Genomic DNA, 19,892 nt, shown 5'->3' on the forward strand with positions numbered 1-19,892 from the left:
ATCAGGAACTCATTTTTGTATCCATACTACTGCTACACAGGAAATGTATTGAATGTGTGGAGGTGCTCAGAGGGGATGAGGAACTTGCTCAAGTCCAACAGCACACTACTGGCAAAAGCAGAAGCCAAGGGTTGGGAGAGAATAGGGAAGGAAGGAAACCGGGCCTCTCATGTGGGTATTGCTCACCCACCCCGCTCCCACCTCCTGGCAAAGCCATCCAAGTGACTCACATGTAGCTGCCTCCAGTGGCTCCAGAGGGGATAGTCTACCTTCCAGCCCAGTGCCTGGGCTGCCTCAGCCATGCATAGGCAAGGGTGTGGTTAGGGGCCTCCTCACTCACCTCTCCCTGATAGTCACAACCCCCAATACAAGCACAGTACTTTACAGTTTGCCAGGCTGTTTCGCATCCCATATCTCATTTGGTTTAAGACTCTTATGGGACTGGGTGTGGTAGGTCACACCTATAATCTCAGCATTTTGGGAGGCCAAGGCAGGAGGATCACTTGATGCCAGGAGTTCAAGGCTGCAGTGAGCTGTGCACTCCAGCTTGGGCAATAGAGCAAGACCCTGTCGCTTTTTTTCTTTTTTTTTTTTTTTTAAAAGCCTTTTTTTAAAAGAAGGCTTTTAGACCTTTTTTGAAGTGAGGCTAGAGATTATCCTCCTGTTTGACAGAGAAGTAAACACAGTCACTCAGCATGCCATTAACAGAGCAAGGAATACCTTGGATACAGTTTATGTGTAGCATTTTACTTATGTATGAACTATATCTGTAGGGAGAATTCCCACAGGTGGAATTGCTTGGTCAAAGGGTATGTGCATTTGTGATTTTTTATGTATTGCCTAGTTGCTTTCTACAGGAAGACAGATTGACTCCCATAGGCAGTGTGGGAGACTACCTCTTTCCCCCATAGCCCCACCGACTCAGTATGTTACCCAGTGTGTGGATTCTTACCTTTCTGATAGACAAAAAACAGAATCTCGGTGTGCTTTAGTTTGAGCTCATTAAGAGTGAGAATAAACACTCTTTTTTTACTATTAAGAGCCATTTGTAGTTCTTGTTCTGTGGCTCTTCTTTTTGTATCTTTGGGCATGTGGAAATTTCAATTTAATGCATCCTGCCAAATTGCCCTCCCCAAAAGGCTGGACAGGTTTATACTCTAGGCCAGTGCCGTCTATGTACTTCCTTTAGCCGGGCACAGTGGCAAATGCCTGTAATCCCAGCTACTTGGGAGGCTGAGGCATGAGGATTACTTAAGCCCAGGATTTCGAATCTAGCCCACACCTCCCTCTCCTAGTAGTCATTTTGTGGCCTTACTGCCCTCTGCCCCATCTCCTTCCCTCTTTGCAACCTTCCACCTGGGACACTAGGGCCTCTCTGAGCCAGCCTTACCTTCTCCAGACACCCTCTCTCTTAGCAGGTTTTTTATTGTTGGTTTTTGTGAGCCAAAATATTTGTGAGTCTCCGTAACTGAATGTGATCCCGTCTTCTAGGGATGCTGGTGTTTTACTCGCAGGATGGACATGGTGATGGTAGAATCTCAGGCACTGTAATGAGTCTGTGGCTACTATGGAAAGGACTTCAGCATGAGCAGAAGTCTAATCTGGCATTGTTAGGACTTTCGGTAGCCATGATACAAAACAGTTGCAGAGTAGGCTTGTCCCAGTGGGAAAATCTGGAAGGGCTTCATGGCAGTGACATTTACTAGGCCCTTGAGGACTGTGAGGATTTTGCCTAGCAGAGAGAGGGCAGGTAGAGAACACTGTGATCCTGAAAGCTTTTGACCCTGTTTGGAATACAAATTTATACCAAAAAAAAAAAGAAAAGAAAGAAAATAAATTTATACCAGTACTATATTATCATTGATAAATTTTCATTAGAAACTTCTGGCTGGGTACAATGGCTCACGCCTGTAGTCCAGCACTTTGTGAGGCTAAGGCCAAGAGTTTGAGACCAGCCTGGCCAGCATGGTGAAACCCCCTCTCTACAAAAAATAACAAAAATTAGCCAGGTATGGTGGCATGTACCTGTGTCCCAACTACTCAAGAGGCTGAGGCAGGAGAATTGATTAAATCAGGAGGCAGAGGTTGCAGTGAGCCAAGATTGTGCCACTGCACTCTAGCCTAGGTGACAGAGTGAAACTCTATCTCAAAAAAAAAGGAAAGTTCTTCACCATAAATTCTCTTTCCCCTCCTCCCCCCAGACAGAGTCTCACTCTGTCGCCCAGGCTGGAATGCAGTGGTATGATCTTGGCTCACTGCAACCTCTGCCTCCTGGGTTCAAGTGATTCTCCTGCCTCAGCCTCCCATAGCTGGGATTACAGGCGTGTGCCAGCACACCCGGCTAATTTTTGTATTTTTAGTAGAGACGGGGTTTCACCATGTTGGCCAAAGCTGGTCTTGAACTCCTGACCTCGTGATCCACCCACCTCGGCCTCCCAAAGTGCTGGGACTACAGGCTTGAGCCACTGTGCCCAGCCTTCTTTGGCATAAATTCTGTGAAGCTAATTTATTCCTATGTTGGTCTGTTACTCCATTTTTAATTCTTTTCATTTTTATAACACTGAAATTGTTTTTATTGCATTTAGTTCTTTTTCATGTAAATATTTATCCTTCATCAGTTCTTTACCCACATCACATTCTTGCCAACTGTAGCATCTGCCATTATAAATTTAATTGTGGCTTTTATTTTTACCATTTTCAAGTCTGCCAGTCAAATTTCTTAAATTTAAGTTTTGTCAAGATTTGCTTCTCCTCACAGTTGGTGTCTCCCTATGTGCAGTTTCAGCCATTGTCTGTCTTGTTTGTTGTTAATTTCAACTCATAATATTAATTACCTACTGGATGACAGAATAGTCATTTTTCCCTCTTAGCTGATCCATTAGAAAATTGAAAACAATTGTCTTCGAGAGGTCTGAAACTGCTGTGGCATCACTCGTGTCCAAGTTTTCTTCTTTCAGTTATTCCATACTGGAATGGCCTCTGCCATAGCCCCTCTCCCCAGATGTGTCACACATGCCCTGGGTTCTCCTTGGTCTCTTGATCAGGGTCCAGATCTCCTTATGGCAGAATGGCAGGATCGGCCAGTCGTGGTGGCTCACACCTGTAATCCCAGCACTTTGGGAGGCCAAGGCAGGTGGATCACTTGAGGTCAGTTCAAGACTGCCTAGCCAACATGGTGAAACTCCATCTCTACTAAAAATACAAAAATTAGCTGTGCATGGTGGCACATGCCTATAGTCCCAGCTACTCGGGAGGCTGAGGCAGAAGAATCACTTGAACCCAGGAGGTGGAGGCTGCAGTGAGCCAAGATTGTACCACTTCATTCCAGCCTGGGTGATAGAGCAAGACTCGGTCTCAAAAAAAAAAAAAAAAGTGGCAGGATCAGAGCATCCTGCCCCAGAATGAGGCAGGCAGCATCCCTAGCCCAGGAAACAGCATTTGCAGAGCCTTGCAGGAACACATGGGAACCAGCCGTGCTGAGCTATTGCCATTCTTCTCTCCCCTAGAATGCTTCGGACATGCCTGAAACGATCACCAGCCGGGATGCCGCCCGCTTCCCCATCATCGCCAGCTGCACACTCTTGGGGCTCTACCTCTTTTTCAAAGTAAGTCTTTTGCCACCTGTTGTGTCATTTGATCTAAATGATTTTATCTTATTTTATTTTATTTTTCCCATCACAAGAGCCATGCATGTTCATTTATAGAAAATAAAGAAGAGAGAAAAATTAATAATTCACCCTTAGACCTACCCAAAGACAACAACTGTTAGTGTTTGGGGCCCTTTCTCACTAGTCTGTATTTCTTTTCTCCATGTAGCTTTTTGTTTTGTTTGTGTGATATCAGTTTGGTTTCATTGTGCTGTTTATGTTGGGATGGGGTATAGCTTGTGCCCAGACATACCTCTACCATACTAATGGCCTTTTTTTTTTTTTTTTTTTTAATTTATCGAGGTTTATTTTCCCAATAAAAGTTATACAGGCTCAGTGTTGAAAACCTGGAAAACACAGAAAAGTAAAAAGGGAAAAACAGCAGTCATCCAAAACCCCACTACCAGAGACAGTCACAGTTGCCCTTCGGAGGTGTGTCCTTCCACTGTTTCTCCCTGTGCATGGTTTCTCCGTAGCTGTGACCACATGGTGTATTCAGTTTGTGGCTGCTTTTTTCACTTCACATTAATAACATCATAAACATTTTCTCATGTTACTGCAAACTCTCTTTAGTTGTACTATTTTCTGGATTATAAAAGTAATATATTCAGAAAAACTAAAGAAAGTATATCAATAGAGGAAAAAATAAATTCCACAACACAGAAGTAGTCATTAACAATTTGGCGTATCTCCTTTTGGGCTTTTTATTTATTTATTTTAGGACAGGGTCTCACTCTGTCCCCCAGGCTGGAGTGTAATGGCGCCATCACAGTTTACTGCAGCCTCAACCTCTTATGCTCAAGAGATCCTCCTGCCTCAGCCTCCCAAGTAGCTGGGACTACAGGCACGCGCCACCACACCCGGCTAATTTTTTCTTTTTTGAGACAGAGTCTTGCTCTGTCGCCCAGGCTAGAGTGCAGTGGCGCAATCTCGGCTCACTACCACATCCACCTCCTGGGTTCAAGTGATTCTCCTGCCTCAGCCGGCTGAGTAGCTGGGAGTAGATACACACCACCACACCCAGCTAATTTTTGTATTTTTAGTAGAGACAGGGTTTCACCGTGTTGGTCAGGCTGGTCTTGAACTCCTGACCTCATGATCTGCCCGCCTCGGCCTTCCAAAGTGCTGGGATTATAGGTGTGAGCCACTGCACCCAGCCAATTTTTTCTTTTACTAGAAATAAGATTTCGCTTTGTTGCCCAGTCTGGTTTCAAACTCCTGGGCTCAAGTAATCCTCCCACTTCTGCCTCCCAAAGTGCTGGGATTACAGGCGTAAGCCACTGCATCCATCCACTGGATCTAACCCCCATCCCCCACGGATGGATGGGGGACTCCAGCCTGGGGGACAGTACGCCTTTTAAAAAGTGTATGTTTAGCTTTTTTTTTTTTTTTTTGAGATGGAGTCTCACTCTGTTGCCAGGCTGGGGTGCAGTGGCACAATCTCGGCTCACTGCAACCTCCGCCTCCCAGGTTCAAGTGATTCTCCTGCCTCAGCCTACCGAGTAGCTGGGACTACAGGCACGTGCCACCATGCCCAGCTAATTTTTGTATTTTTTAGTAGAGATGGGGTTTCACCATGTTGGCCAGGATGGTCTCGATCTCTTGACCTTGTGATCCACCCACCTTGGCCTCCCAAAGTGCTGGGATTACAGGCGTGAGCCACCGTGCCCGGCCTGTTTAGCATTATTATAATCATAACTGTAGTGTTAGATCTTCTTTTTTTTGTTTATGTTAGTTTTTTCTTTGTTGATTGGTTTTTTTAGAGACAGGGTCTCACTGTTGCGCAGCCTGGAGTTCTCTGGCACAATCATGGCTCACTGCAACCTCAACTCCTGGACTCAAGCGGAAAAAACTGGCTGATTTTATTTATTTATTTATTTTTAGAGACAGGGTTTCACTGTGTTGCCCAGGCTGGTTACCAATTCCTTGGCCTGCTAAAGCACTGAGATTACAGATGTAAGCCACCATGCCAGGCCCTTGTTTTGTTTATTTTGTTTTGTTTTTGAGAAAGGGTCTTGCTCTGTCACCCAGGCTGGAGTGCAGTGGTGCAATCATGGCTCACTACATCCTCGACCTCGTGGGCTCAAGCGATCCTCCCACCTCTGCCTCCAGAGTAGCTGGGACTACAAGGCGTGCACCACCACGCCTAGCTAATTTTCGTGTTTTTAGTGGAGATGGGGTTTTGCATGTTGCTCAGGCTGGTCTCGAACTCTTGGGCTCAAGCTATCCACCTGCCTTGGCCTTGTAAAGTGCTGGTATTACAGGCATGAGCCACCACACCTGGCCCCTTCTTGTTCTTTTAATAGTACATCAACTTTTTTCCTGGTCATTGAAAATTCCTCAAGGATGACTTTAATTTACATCTTAAAATGTAGGCTGGGCGCAGTGGCCCATACCTGTAATCCCAGCACTTTGGGAAGCCGAAGTGGGTGGTCAGGAATTCATCTGAGGTCAGGAATTCGAGACCAGCCTAGCTAACACGGTGAAACCCCATCTCTACAAAAACTACAAAAAAATCCATCCTGGCCAACATGGTGAAACCCAGTCTCTACTAAAAATAACAAAAATTAGCTGGGCATGGTGGCGTGTGCCTATAGTCCCAGCTACTTGGGAGGCTGAGGCAGGAGAATCACTTGAACCCAGGAGGCAGAGGTTGCAGTGAGCTGAGATCACACCACTGCACTCCAGCCTGGCGACAGAGCAAGACTCTGTCTCAATTAAAAACAAAAAAAGGCTCAATTAAAAAAAAAAATACATGTAGGCCTGGTGCAGTGGCTCACCTGTTAACCCAGCACTTTGGGAGGCTAAGGTGGGAGGATCACTTGAGCTCAGGAGTTACAGACCAGTGTGGGCAACACAGTGAGCCCCCATCTCATTCATAAGTAAATAAATAAATCAATTCATCAATAATGTATATCATTTAAAAAATTTGTTGCCAGCCTAGGCAACAGAGCAAGACTTCGTCTCAAAATTTAAAAAAATTTTTTTCAACCTAAAGTACAAATGAACCATAATCCTCTCCCCAGTAGTTTCCTGTGATTCTGTCATGCATAAAATCTATACTTATGTTAAATTATATATATTTATATATGTATCAAATACATGATTCTTACCACAGAGGTATTTTTATATCAACAAAGTCAAATTACCCCATTCTTTCATTCTTTTTTTTTTTTTTTTTTTTTGAGATAGAGTCTCGCTCTGTCACCAGGCTGGAGTGCAATGGAGCGATCTCAGCTCAGTGCAACCTCCGCCTCCGTGGTTCAAGCGATTCTTCTGCCTCAGCCTCCCGAGTAGCTGGGACTACAGGTGCGTGCCACCATGCCCAGCTGATTTTTGTATTTTTAGTAGAGATGGGGTTTCACCATGTTGGCCAGGATGGTCAAGAGACCTTGTGATCCGCCCGCCTCCCAAAGTGCTGGAATTACAGGCATGAGCCACCATGCCCAGCCTCTCTCATTCTTTTTAACAGCTGTTCATGGTTCTGTTTTACAGTGTACCCTGAGGGTGTTTAAAATCTGTCCCATGTTGGGGGTATCATAGCAGTATTGTCGTGAACACTTCATACACCTAATTTGTGCACTTATTTTCTTCAAGTTTATCTGCAGTAGGTCTACCAAGTCCAATGCATCTCCATTTGTAATTAGATAGTGCCAAATCACCCTCCAAAAAGATTGTATCATTTTACATTCCCACTGACAGTTACAAGCGTGCTGGCCTACCCAGGCGCTCACCTGCATTGGATAGCACCAAAATTTTTAGTTTTTTCCAGTCTGTGAGTGAATAAAAAAACTTTTTTTTTTTTTTTTTGAGATGGAGTCTCACTCTTGCCCAGGCTGGGGTGCAGTGGCACGTTCTCGGCTCACTGCAACCTCCACCTCCCAGGTTCAAACAATTCTCCTGCCTCAGCCTCCCAAGGAGCTAGGATTACAGGTGCCTGCCACCATGCCCGGCTAATTTTTGTATTTTTAGTAGAGACAGGGTTTCACCTTGCTATAATCCTGGCCTCAGGTAATCCACCTGCCTTGGCCTCCCAAAGTGCTGGGATTACAGGTGTGAGCCACTGCGCCTGGCCAAAAACATAATTTTTTAACACCTATTTCCTATTTCATAGCTCCCTCATTTTTTTTTTTTTTTTTTTTTAGAGATGAGTTCTTGCTCTGTTGCCCAGGCTGGAGTGCAGTCACATAATCATAGCTTACTGAAGCCTTGTTCTCCCAGGCTCAGGTGATCCTCCCGTCTCAGCCTCCTGAGTATTTGGGACTCTAGACGTATGTCATTACACCCAGCTATAAATCCTCTTTTTTTGTTGTTTTTTGTTGTTGTTGTTTTGTTTTCTTTTGTTTTTTGAGACAGAGTCTCTCTCTATCACCCAGGCTGGAGTGCAGTGGCATGATCTCGGTTCACTGCAATGTCTGCCTCCCAGGTTCAAGTGATTCTCCTGCCTCAGCCTCCTGAGAAATGCTCTTTTTAATGGTTACAGGGTATCCCCACGAGCAACCAGCCTGGGCAACATAGCAAGACCGCATCTCTACAAAACATTTAAAAATTAGCCAGACATGGTGGTGCAGGGTTATATTCCCAGCTACTCAGGAGGTTGAGGCTGAAGGATGACTTGAGCCCAGGAGTTCAAGGCTGTGGTGAGCTATGATCATGCCGCTGCACTCCAGCCTGGACACGAATGTTACCCTGACAATAAAAGAAAAATATCCCAGGCCGGGCGCGGTGGCTCAAGCCTGTAATCCCAGCACTTTGGGAGGCCGAGACGGGCGGATCACAAGGTCAGGAGATCGAGACCATCCTGGTTAATACGATGAAACCCTGTCTCTACTAAAAAGTACAAAAAAACTAGCCGGGCGAGGTGGCGGGCGCCTGTAGTCCCAGCTACTTGGGAGGCTGAGGCAGGAGAATGGCGTGAACCCGGGAGGCGGAGCTTGCAGTGAGCTAAGATCTGGCCACTGCACTCCAGCCTGGGCGACAGAGCGAGACTCCGTCTCCAAAAAAAAAAAAAAAAAAAAGAAAAATATCCCTATAAGCAGATACAGCACAGTTGACTTAAAGCATCCCCCTCACTTTAAACAGAAAATGTCATTCTGATTTTTACTCTAAGAAATAAGAGTGCACTAAATAACATTGACTGTTCACAGATTTATTTTTCTTTTTTCCTGGACCTCAGGTAAAGAGCTGAATTTAGGCCAGGCACAGTGGCTCACTCCTGTAATCCCAGCACTTTGGGAGGCCAAGGCAGGTGTATCATGAGGTCAGGAGATCGAGATCATCCTGGCCAACATGGTGAAATCCCATCTCTACTAAAAATACAAAAACTAGCGGGGCATGGTGGCGCACTCCTGCAATCCCAGCTACTTGGGGGGCTGGGGCAGGAGAATAGCTTGAACCAGCGAGTTGGAGGTTGCAGTGAGCCGAGATTGCGGCACTGCACTCCAGCCTGGTGACAGAGACTCCATCTCAGAACAAAACAAACAAAAAAACAGCTGAATTTATCAAGTGCCTTGGTTCATAGCATACCATCCTTGATCTATGCCAGGCCCCCGTACTTTGTTTTTTTTTCTCCCACTTCACTCCAATATCCACCTCCATTTCCCACCTTCATTTCTCTCTCTGCCAGAGGCAGCTGCTTTAATGCATTTGACTTCTGTCCTTAGATGTATATGTTTGTTATAAAATATATAGTGTTGGTGTATCTGTGTGTATGAGTAGGAATTGCATTTCCATAAATAGAACTGTGCATTGCATCTCCCTCTGTTTCCTTTTCCACTCTCTGTACCTTAAAATCTCTCTGTGGATCTGTGTACATCCAGCCCATTGCTTCTGCCTTTGCTTTTGGCAGATATTTCTGAAGTCTTGAGAGACCTTCTAACATTTTTAGTATTTAGGATTCTTTCCTTAGACCAGATGCTCCCAAAAGGAATTTCTGGCAGCAGTGGGTGTGAGCATTTTTATTTAAGGCACTGGCTTCCTAATGCTCAGCCTTTCCTCCTCTCTAGGCAGGTAAGCCTCAGTCTGCCTCGTGCCAGAAGCACAGAGTATACCTCTTCCCCATGCCTTTAAAGTGTCCCCAGTAAGATTTCTGAAAGGCAGCTGCCTGGACAGCACAGCCACTGGGCTCCTCCTGGACTCCCCCCTGACGTCTGGCTGGTTGGTTTGCTTAACAGAAAAACAGCCCACCACAGCGGCTCTGCCTCAGCCCTTTTCCTCCCCTCCTCCTGGTTGGGGCACTGGAGGTTGTAACTGCATTGTACCTTTTTAAAACTTCAGGGCCGGGTGCAGTGGCTCACGCCTGTAATCCCAACACTGGGAGGCCGAGGCGGGCAGATCACCTGAGGTCAGGAGTTCGAGACCAGCCTGGCCAACATGGTAAAACCCCATCTCTACTAAAAATACAAAAAAGTTGATTAATCAAGCGCGGTGGCCCATGCCTGTAATCCCAGCTACTGGGAAGCTGAGGCAGGAGAATCGCTTGAACCCAGGAGGCAGAGGTTGTGGTGAGCCGAGAACATGCCACTGCACTGCAGCCTGGGTGACAGAGTGAGACTTCGTCTCAAAAAAAGCAACAAAAAAACTTCGTATTTTCCTGTTGCCTCAACATCCCACCAACAGGCCATGAACACTTTGCCCAGGTGAACAGGTACCTGTGATAAGGCTGGTCCCTGCCACAATTTCCCTTCTCGCCCTCCTCTACTGTGACCTAGTGACATTCAGACATATCAGTGAGATCCCCTTTTGCTTGTGTGTTTCACCCTGAGCCCCAAGAAAGGCACTTGGCCATGGGTCTCCTTCTGTAGGACCTATGAGTATAATAAATCCTTTCATTTCATATACCTCTCTCTCAAGGACTTTCACCTTGAGTTTAGAATGATCCCATCCTCATCACCAATTGTGTTGTAAAAAGGAAGTTCCCCTTGTGAGGTTTTTTTTTTCTTGTTTTTAGAGACAGAGTCTTACTCTTTCACCCAGGCTGGAGTGTAGTGGTGCGATCATAGTTCACAATAACTTTAAACTCCCAGGCTCAGGTAATCCTCCCATCTCAGCCCCCTGAGTGGCTGGAACTACAGGCATGCACCACCATGCCCGCCTAATTTTTTTTTTTTTATTTTTTGTAGAGTTGGGGTCTTGCCACGTTGCCCATGCTGATCTTGAATTCCTGGCGTCATGCAATCCTCCCGCCTTGGCCTCCTAAAGTGCTGGGATTACAGGCACAAGCCACTGCACTCAGCCCCCTTTATGAAGTCGTTAAGGATCACTCGCACACAGCCACAGAAACTATGCTCAGAGAGGCTTATGAAATTACAGGATTTACTATACTCACATGTTCTAGAGAAGGAGGCATGCATGCCACACAGGGGGCCATATGGGAGGAGCTCCGAGGAAGCCACTTAACCAAGCAGGTGAAGAGAAAGGGGAGAGGACAGAGAGAAGGAAGGAGAGGGGAGGACCCCTGGGCAAGTGCCTTTGTTGGGGCTCAGGGTGGTACAAGCAAAGAGCATGAGGGGATTTACCAGTATGTTTGTATGGTATTAGGTCATAGAAGAGGAGGACCAGAGGCTAGGTGCCATGGCTCACGCCTGTAATCCCAGCACTTTGGGAGGCCAAGGCGGCAGATCATTTGAGCCCAGGAGTTCAAGATCAGCCTGGTCAACATGGTGAAACCCTGTCTCTACAAAAAATACAAAAATTAACCAGTGTGGTGGCACACACCTGTGTCCCCAACTACTTAGGGGCTGAGGCAGGAGGATCACTTGAACCCTGGAGGTCGAGGCTGCAATGAGCCAAGATGGGGCCACTGCACTCCAGCCTGGGCAACAAAGTGAGACCCTGTTTCGAAAGAAAAAAAAGAAGAAGAAGAAATGGGCCGGGTGCAGTGGCTCACGCCTGTAATCCCAGCACTTTGGGAGGCCGAGGCAGGCGGATCACGAGGTCAGGAGATCGAGACCATCTTGGTTAACACGGTGAAACCCTATCTCTACTAAACAAAATACAAAAATTAGCTGGGCATGGTGGCAGACGCCTATAGTCCCAGCTACTCGGGAGGCTGAGACAGGAGAATGGCATGAACCCAGGAGGCAGAGCTTGCAGGAAGCCAAGATCGCACCACTGTACTCCAGCCTGGGCGACAGAGCAAGACTCCGTCTCAAAAAAAAAAGAGGAGAGCCAGAAGGAGAACCTGGGCAGAATGTTCATAGTCTATTTGTGGGGATGTTGAGGCATCATCTGTAAAATAGGTTTTTAAAGTAAGTTTTAAATTTTTACAATACGGTAACATTTCACAAAATCATAGCATTTACTTTATCCCACCTTATTTAAAATTGATTCCCTTGAGGCAACTCAAAAAATTAAACCCAACAGCATAAGAAAAACAAAAGAAATAGAGTTAAAGGAGAAAATTAAAATAAGATAAAACAACCCTTGGTTGAGGACTACACCCATACCCCATGCTCTAAAGCCTGTCCTCTTGCTAGAAATGGGCTTAGTTGTGGCTCTGGCTTTTTAGCAGCCAAAGCACAAAGGAAAGTGAGACCTGGTGCCCAATCCGCATGGGTCACAGTGAAACCACCCAGAAGCTCAGAGGTGTGGCCTGAGAGCAGTTTGCCCCAAGGGCTCAGATTGAAAGAATGCAATGTGAGAGGTATGCCACATCTTCATAAATAAAGCACAATTCATATGCCTACAAAGTCTGCTCATAGGTCTTTTTCTTGTAGCACTAACATTATGGACCACCGATTTGCCCTTCCATTCAGTCATTCTGCATTTATTGAGAGCCTGCTACATCAGGCCCTGGCTGGGTACTGGGGATACTGAAGTGAAAAACACAGCTGACCATCCCTGCCCTCAAGAAGCATCTTGTTAAGCGCTAGAGACAGACACCAATCACATAGATAGATGTGAAGTTACACCTGTACAAAGTGCTGTCAAGGCGAGGTCCATAGCACTAGGAAAGCATGGAAGAACCAGCTTCAGGGTGAAGCTTCTGCCCAAGCCCCTTATCCACAACAGCACCTGCATTGACCTAGCTCAGCCGAAACCCCAGGAGTCATCCTCCCTGCCCCACCAAGCCCTCATATCCAGCCCCTTCACACATCTTGCAGCTCCAATTCCAGAACAGATCTGGAGGTTGGGTGCAGTGGGTCACACCTGTAATCCCAGCACCTTTGGGAGGCCAAGGCAGGTGGATCACCTGAGGTCAGGAGTTCAAGACCAGCCTGACCAACATGGTGAAACCCCATCTCTACTGAAAATACAAAATTAGGCGGGCGTGGTTGTGCATGCTTGTAATCCCAGCCACTTGGGAGGCTAAGGCAGGAGAATCACTTGGACCCAGGAGGTGGAGGTTGCAGTGAGCCAAGATTGCACCATTTCACTCCAGCCTGGGCAACAAGAGTGAAACTCCATCTCGGGGAGGGCAGGAGTAGGGGGAGCAGAACAGATCTGGAATCCTTACACTGCTTATCACTTCCCCTCCATCCCCCTAAGCCAGGGCGCCATCCCCCTCCTGCTCCCGCTTCCTCTCTTGCCCTGCAGGGTCTTCTATACAGCAGCAGAGGGGTCCTCTCATGCTGTCTGATCATGTCAAACCCTGCCCTCAGCACTCCAGTACCAGCCTGTCTCATGCAGGTGAATCTAAAGACTTTCCCATGGCACTGCAGGGTCTGGCTCCCTCTTCCCACCCAGCCTCCTTTCCTGACACTGTGCCCATGCTCCCTTAGCTCTAGGCTCACAGGCCCTCTGTAGTCCCTGCACACATGAACATGCACCCACCTCAGGACCTTTGCACCTGCTCCCTTCATTTATGACTCTCGTCCTATGTCCTCTCTTCCAGAGCGTTCCCTGACCACCTGTCTAAAATAGCAGCTCTGCCCTTTCATTTTCTATCTCCCTGCCCTGGTTTGTTTTTCTTAGTGCCCATTACCACCTAACAATATATGTAACTGTTTCTTTCGAGATTCTTTCTCCCTCACTGGCCCATGAACTCTAGGAGAGCAGCAGCTTTGCCTGATTCCTTGCTGAATCACTGATGTCTAGCACAATGCCCTGCACATAGTAGGCAATCAATCAATATGGGCTGAATTACTGAGGGGTTGATTGTGTCATGGAAACTATGTGAGCAAAGCTTCTCTGATCTGGGAGCTAAAGAAGGTTGAGTAGGGGTGGCCTCGGTGAAGACAGACGAGAGGAGAACATCTCAGGCAGCAGGAGAGCTTGTCCACGGCTGCCTGTGGGTGGGCATGTAGCACACACATCACACTGCAAAAAGGCCAGTGTGGCTGCAGTGTGTAGAGCAAGAGCATGTGTGAGCCAAGGCTCAGGAGACCTGTGGTGGCCACCACGAGGGCAAGAGGCCAACAGGTGGATGTGAGCTTTCAGCTTATGAGAGCAGAAGTTAGCTGCAGAAAGGCTTCCAGCAAAGGAGTGATATGATCTGACAGGTGTTCAGCAGATTCCAAAACAGCCCTGCTTGAGAGTGGCCAGGTTCCCTACACCCCACACAACAGCACATTATTCCCTCCAGCTTAGAGACCATCATAGTAATAAATTCAGCAGTGATGCAGCAAACATGGTGCACCATGGCATAGCCTTTCCAAAGTCCAGAATTAACACGTGACCATTGACTGGAACATCGTGACAGAATATTTCTCAAGTTTCACCTAACGACAAAAAGACCAAGAAGCAGCTGTCAGGGATGCCGTCATAGCTTCAGCCATCACTGCAGGAGGAGTCATCAGAAAGTAGAATGTGGAAAATGGAGTGGGAAAGATGTCTTGTAACTAGCATGCTTGGAGCCTGGGTGGCCACTCTGTAGGGGCTCCCTGGATGATTAAACAGGGAGAAGGAAGTGTGGAAGAGTGAGTTCTGAGGTTCCAGCAGCTCTCTTGGGCTCTATACTGAAGACTCCCTTATCCCTTCAGAACCCCTGTGCAGCACTCTGAGCACAAACATAGTTGCTTCTCTCCAGATAATAGAGCCACTAAACGTAAACCTGCAGACCCCTTTGCAAGGTACATCTGGGGGCTTGAGGTTTCTCCCTTTCCCCACAGCTGCAGAAACTAGAATGCCACTAGTATTGTCTGAAACTCTTCCTGACAGTCCCCCAACTCAAGAAGGGTAAAACCAACCTCCAGAAGAGAAGCAGGGACTCTGGTTTCCTCACAGCCACTGGCAACCCTAACTTCCTGTTTCTCTTTGTATTTCTGCCTCAGATATTCTCCCAGGAGTACATCAACCTCTTGCTGTCCATGTATTTCTTCGTGCTGGGAATCCTGGCCCTATCCCACACCATCAGGTCAGAAGGCATCTCTCTGCAACATTTGAAGCAGCTTTCTCGGGAACCAGTACAGGGTCTTGGATGAGAACATGACTTTTGGCATCACTCAGAGCCAGGTTTGAATCCTGGCTATAAAACTCAAGGGACTCTTTCCCCTGCACACTGTAGATGACTAGGACAAGAACAATGACCTCTCTGGGCCACAGTTTCCTTATAGAAATGATGAGGATCTGGTGGGTGTTTCCACCACCACAGCTGTTGGGAAAGTGATTTGTGAGCAGTAATGTCATGTTAGTTGTGACAGTACTCAGGTGAGTAACACCAGTACCACCTGCCGGGTGTTGTGGCCTAGCTGTGTGCTAAGCGTCATGCTGGGCCTCTCACACATGATCTTGTTTCATAAGGAGCCAGAGGCAGCACAGTAAAAAGTTAGGAGCGTGGGCTCTGGAATTTGACTACCTTTGAGTCCAGACCCTGCCACTTAATAGCTCTGTGATCTTGGGCAAGTTACTTAATCTCTCTGGCCTCAATTTCCTAGTGAATGTGGAGAAAATAATAGTACCCTTCCCATGGGGTCATGTGGAAAGCTTTAGCACAGTATCTGGCGATATAAAGTGTTCAGTAACTATTAGCTGTCACTGTCATTATCTGTGTTAACCTGCCAGACAACCTTATATGGGTTGCTTTTGCTTTCACACCTGTATGATAGTCATGGAAACTGAAGCCCAGAGAGGTTAAGAAATTTGCTAAGATCACACCGCTAACAAGCAACAGAGCCAGGATTCAAACCCAGGTGTGGTCCAGAGCCCATCCTCTTCCCACTGCTACCTTAACTCAAACTGCCACACACTCATGTCCTTTCAGTGGGGAGAGTGGTTCATTAGGGGGGTTGCTACTTGTGTTTTGGACAGGCCAGTTCTCCACTCTACAGGACTATCCCACACATTACAAACAGTTGGCATCCTTGCCCTGCTCACCAAATGGGAGTTGCATACCCGTCTTCCCCAGCTTGTGACTACAAAGATGTCCCAGTATGTTTCTGTCTACCCCGTTGAAGAGGTGCAGCCTCAGGCTGAGAAACACTGATAGACCAAGAGGTGGCCAGGGTTCCCAGAAGGAAGGAACTCAACTTGAACTTAGCTTTCTTTGAAGGGTAGGAAACCTGGAAGACATACAAAGGAGGGAGAGGTCAGGTGCTGGAAAGTTTGTGCACATTGAGGGCATAGGCAGAATCTGCTCCCAAAAGCACTGAAAGCCAATATGAGGCCAGGTGGTGGCTCACCCTGTAATCCCAGCTCTTTGGGAGGCCAAGGCGGACAGATCACGAGGTCAGGAGATCGAGACCATCCTGGCCAACATGATGAAACCCTGTCTCTACTAAAAATACAAAAAAATTAGCTGGGCTTGGTGGCACATGCCTGTAGTCCCAGCTACTCAGGAGGCTGAGGCAGGAGAATCGCTTGAATCCGGGAGGCAGAGATTGCAGTGAGCCGAGATCGTGCCACTGCACTCCAGCCTGGTGACAGTGTGAGACTCCATCTCAAAAAAAAAAAAAAGGCCAATATGAATGTGACTTCATTCTTCCAGGCACACTGGCAGGACAGTGTGGTAGTCAGGAGCATGGGGTCAAGAGGCAGGCAGCCTTGGGACCAACACCTGGTGCTGCCAGCTCTAATTTGTGTAAGTTACTCAAGCTCTGAGCATCAGTTCTTCTACCTATAAAATGGAGAGACTGCAGATACCTCTTCAGAGGTGTGGGGAGGGTCTAGTGAGCCCCAGGCTGTAACATTCCTAGAGCACAGTGCCAAGCACACAGTGAGCCTAGTGGCTGGCCCAGGGTTACATAGCTGGGACTTCACCTCTTGTCTTCCAACTGAGGTCATTGTTGTCCTCACCTGCACTGATTCTTCACCCACAAAATTTTATTCTAGCTAGCTTGGGAGAATTCTAGTCCAGCCCTGCATCCTGAAAAATGGAGGCCCAGGCAACCTGAGTGACTTGGACCCAACCAAGATAATGGCAGGCCCAGTCACCCTTGCTCATAGGACATACCTGTCCTTTCGTGGTAGACCTGGGGTGGGGTGGGGGCAGTCACTTCCAGACATTGGGTGTCCTTTCCCATGCTGATTAGGATCCTCCCCAACTCTAGCCCATCCTACCCTAGCATCTGTGAGAGGCTTGAGACCCCCAGGTCTCGCCACAGCCCAGCCTCCACCTCAGAGAGAGCCCAGTGTGTTTTGAAAGCCACTGTTAGGCTGTTTGCTGAGGAACTGATTATTTAACATTATCGCAACAACCCTACAATGAAGATCTTACCTCTACCCAGCTGTCTAGGCGCGGTATTATGAACCTTTATCATCTCGACACCAAAGACTTTTTTTCCCTTTTAGAACAATAACTAAGGGACATTGTCCCAATTTCTCATAGATGATTAATCTATGTCAAGAAATAATTGAGGCTGGGCATGGTGGCTCACACCTGTAATCCCAGCACTTTGGGAGGCCAAGGCAGGTGGATCACCTGAGGTTAGGAGCTCAAGACCAGCCCAGGCAACATGGTGAAACCTCATCTCTACTAAAAATACAAAAAAGTAGCCGGGTGTGATGGCATGCCCCTGTAATCCCAGCTACTCGGGAGGCTGAGGCAGGAGAATCCCTTGAACCCAGGAGGTAGAGGTGGCAGTGAGTCAATATCGTACCACTGCACTCCAGCCTGGGTGACAGAGGGAGACTCCATCTCAAAGAAAAAAAAAAAGAGGGGGGGGGGAGAGAGAGAGAGAATTGATTATCTTTTAGCCACTTCATAATTTTTATAGATAGATATTATCAACAGAAAATTAAAAGCCAACAGCAGCTAAAAGTGCACATGGTAAAATGTATGAGTGACTAGAAACTAACAGAAGAATCATTTTCTTAATGAAATTTAGAGCAACAAAATTTGACCTGGGAAAACCATACCTTTTAAAAATAATGGATCGGCTGGGCATGGTGGTTCACACCTGTCATCCCAGCACTTTGGGAGCCCGAGGCCGGTGGATCACCTGAGCTCAGGAGTTCGAGACCAGCCTGGGCAACATGTTGAGACGCTGTCTCCACAAAAAATACAAAAATTAGCCAGGTATGGTGGTGTGTGCCTGTGGTCCCAACTACTCGGGAGGCTGAGGTGGGATGATCGCATGAGCCTGGGAGGCAGAGAGGTTGCAGTGAGCTCTGATTGTGCCACTGCACTCCAGCGTGGGTAACAGAGTGAGACCGTGTCTCAAAAATATAAAAATAAGAATAATGGATGGCTGTAGGCAGAAGGGATGCTCACCATATGGGGCTAAAAAATTTGATGGGGACCAAAAACTGTCAGATGAAGGAAATCATTATTGTAAAGTTAACACGGAAAAGAACTGAATCCAGTGAAAATAATTTTAGTAAGTAAGGGATTATTTGATCATGCTTTTTAGAAAGTTGGTCCACTAATTAAATTGATGTTTCAATTAAATTGAGTTTTCTTAAATAATTTCTCAAGGAAAGGCTACAGTGTTGTTAGAATTTTGATCAGCTGCCTGTATCCATAAACTTAGACCTTCCTCAGGATCCGAACAACAGATCCAAAGGTTTAAGACAGGGAAATTGGGCTCAGAGGGGTTATGTGACCACCAGGATTCACAGCTGGTAAGGGCAGAGTGAGGTTTTGAGCTCAGGTCTGTCTGACTCCAAAACCCCTATTCTTTACAGTTTTGGCAAAAGTGAAGTTGGGGGAGCTTAAAAGAGGGTGGGCTGGCCACCTCCTGTCATTGAGCCTGTGGTCTCCTGGGGACTGGCAGAGGAGAGGCCTGCTGAAAGGCTGTAGAGAGCTGCACCTGAGCTGTGTCAGCACAGGCTGAGGTTCTTAGGATCCCCTCCACCTCCACTACCACTTCCAAGCCCACATTAAGCCTCTTTGGGAACAAACCCCAGCTGGGGTATTGGAGGAAGGCAGGGGCCACAGCCTGCCTTACCTTGTATAGTCACCAAGATTCAAACCCAAGACATCCTTCCTGCAAAGGGAACCTTGGCTTACTTCATCATCTGTGTCTGAGCTCGTGCCCCACCCAGCTGACCTTAGAGGGAGGAAAAGCCCAGAAGGTCCAGATCTGCCACCCCAGAGGAGGAAGCCACGTCACCAGTTTCACTGACCCTGCCTTCCACCCCCAGGGGAGAAGCGCACCAGGATGTGGCTTGTCAGTGGGAAGGAATGACCTTTACGTTTGACATGAGCCATCAAGGGCCAGGAAGAATCTCTGCCTGCTACAAAAGTCTGCATTCAGAGTCATTCAGTAAGCATTTAGCAGATGTCTAGCAGGCACCAGGCATCTTCACCCCAGGGTAGGGTGAAGATGATGAGACAGGGCCTCGTTCTCAAGTCCACAGACTCAATGCTAGCCTAGTCGCTTGACTCTTCCCCTGTGTAGTGCTGAGCAGCCTCTCTTTTCTCAGAATAACAGACACCAATCTGGAGACTTGCTACTTGAAGTTGAAGCTGCAGTTAAGTTTATAGGGTACCAAGTGCTCATTCAATCCTCTCAGTAGCCCTACAAGAAAGGTGTTATAGCATTCCAGATGAGGAACAGTTGCACAGAGCAGTTAAATAACTTTCCCAAGATCAGACCACTAATAAGTGGCAGAGTTAGGATTTGAGCCCAGGAAGTCTGGCTCCAGAGTCCGTGTCTTTAACTGTCACACTCTGCTGGTTGAGAAACTGAGCACCAAGCTCCTAAGGAAGAGGCCGGCTAAGATGGGCAAAGGGCTTAGCTCTTCAGCCTGCTTTTCTGCCTCTGTCCATACCTGCACTCACACCCTGACTTCAGACTCCCCCAAAACTGATTCAGCAAACTAATCTGAAAGTAGCTTCCAGTCACCCACCCAGCTTCTGCCTCCCACCGCCTCAAAACCCTGTTGTGGGAGCCCATTTCCAATTCTGCCCTTACACCTGCTGCG

General features: G+C 47.3%; 1 protein-coding gene across 12 annotated transcripts in view; it reads left to right on the forward strand.

Moving 5' to 3' along the window:
* Window positions 1-19,892, forward strand: part of HM13 (histocompatibility minor 13) — a 55,066-nt gene that overhangs the window by 8,709 nt on the left and 26,465 nt on the right. For 6 of the 12 annotated variants that reach the window (XR_010578621.2, XR_012419229.1, XM_045362703.3 and 3 more), the window contains exons 2-4: window positions 3,507-3,605; window positions 3,951-4,079; window positions 14,861-14,943. Coding sequence is in view for 8 of the 12 variants with exons in the window: in XM_045362703.3 (XP_045218638.1) it covers window positions 3,507-3,605; window positions 3,951-4,079; window positions 14,861-14,943 (311 nt within the window). In the remaining 4 variants the exon portion in view is untranslated. The remainder of the gene's footprint in view (window positions 1-3,506; window positions 3,606-3,950; window positions 4,080-14,860; window positions 14,944-19,892) is intronic. The other 6 variants (XR_010578622.2, XR_012419230.1, XM_005568623.5 and 3 more) reach the window with 1 other exon arrangement.

Source organism: Macaca fascicularis, chromosome 10, assembly GCF_037993035.2.
Source record: "Macaca fascicularis isolate 582-1 chromosome 10, T2T-MFA8v1.1".
NCBI classification, from domain to species: Eukaryota; Metazoa; Chordata; class Mammalia; order Primates; family Cercopithecidae; genus Macaca; species Macaca fascicularis.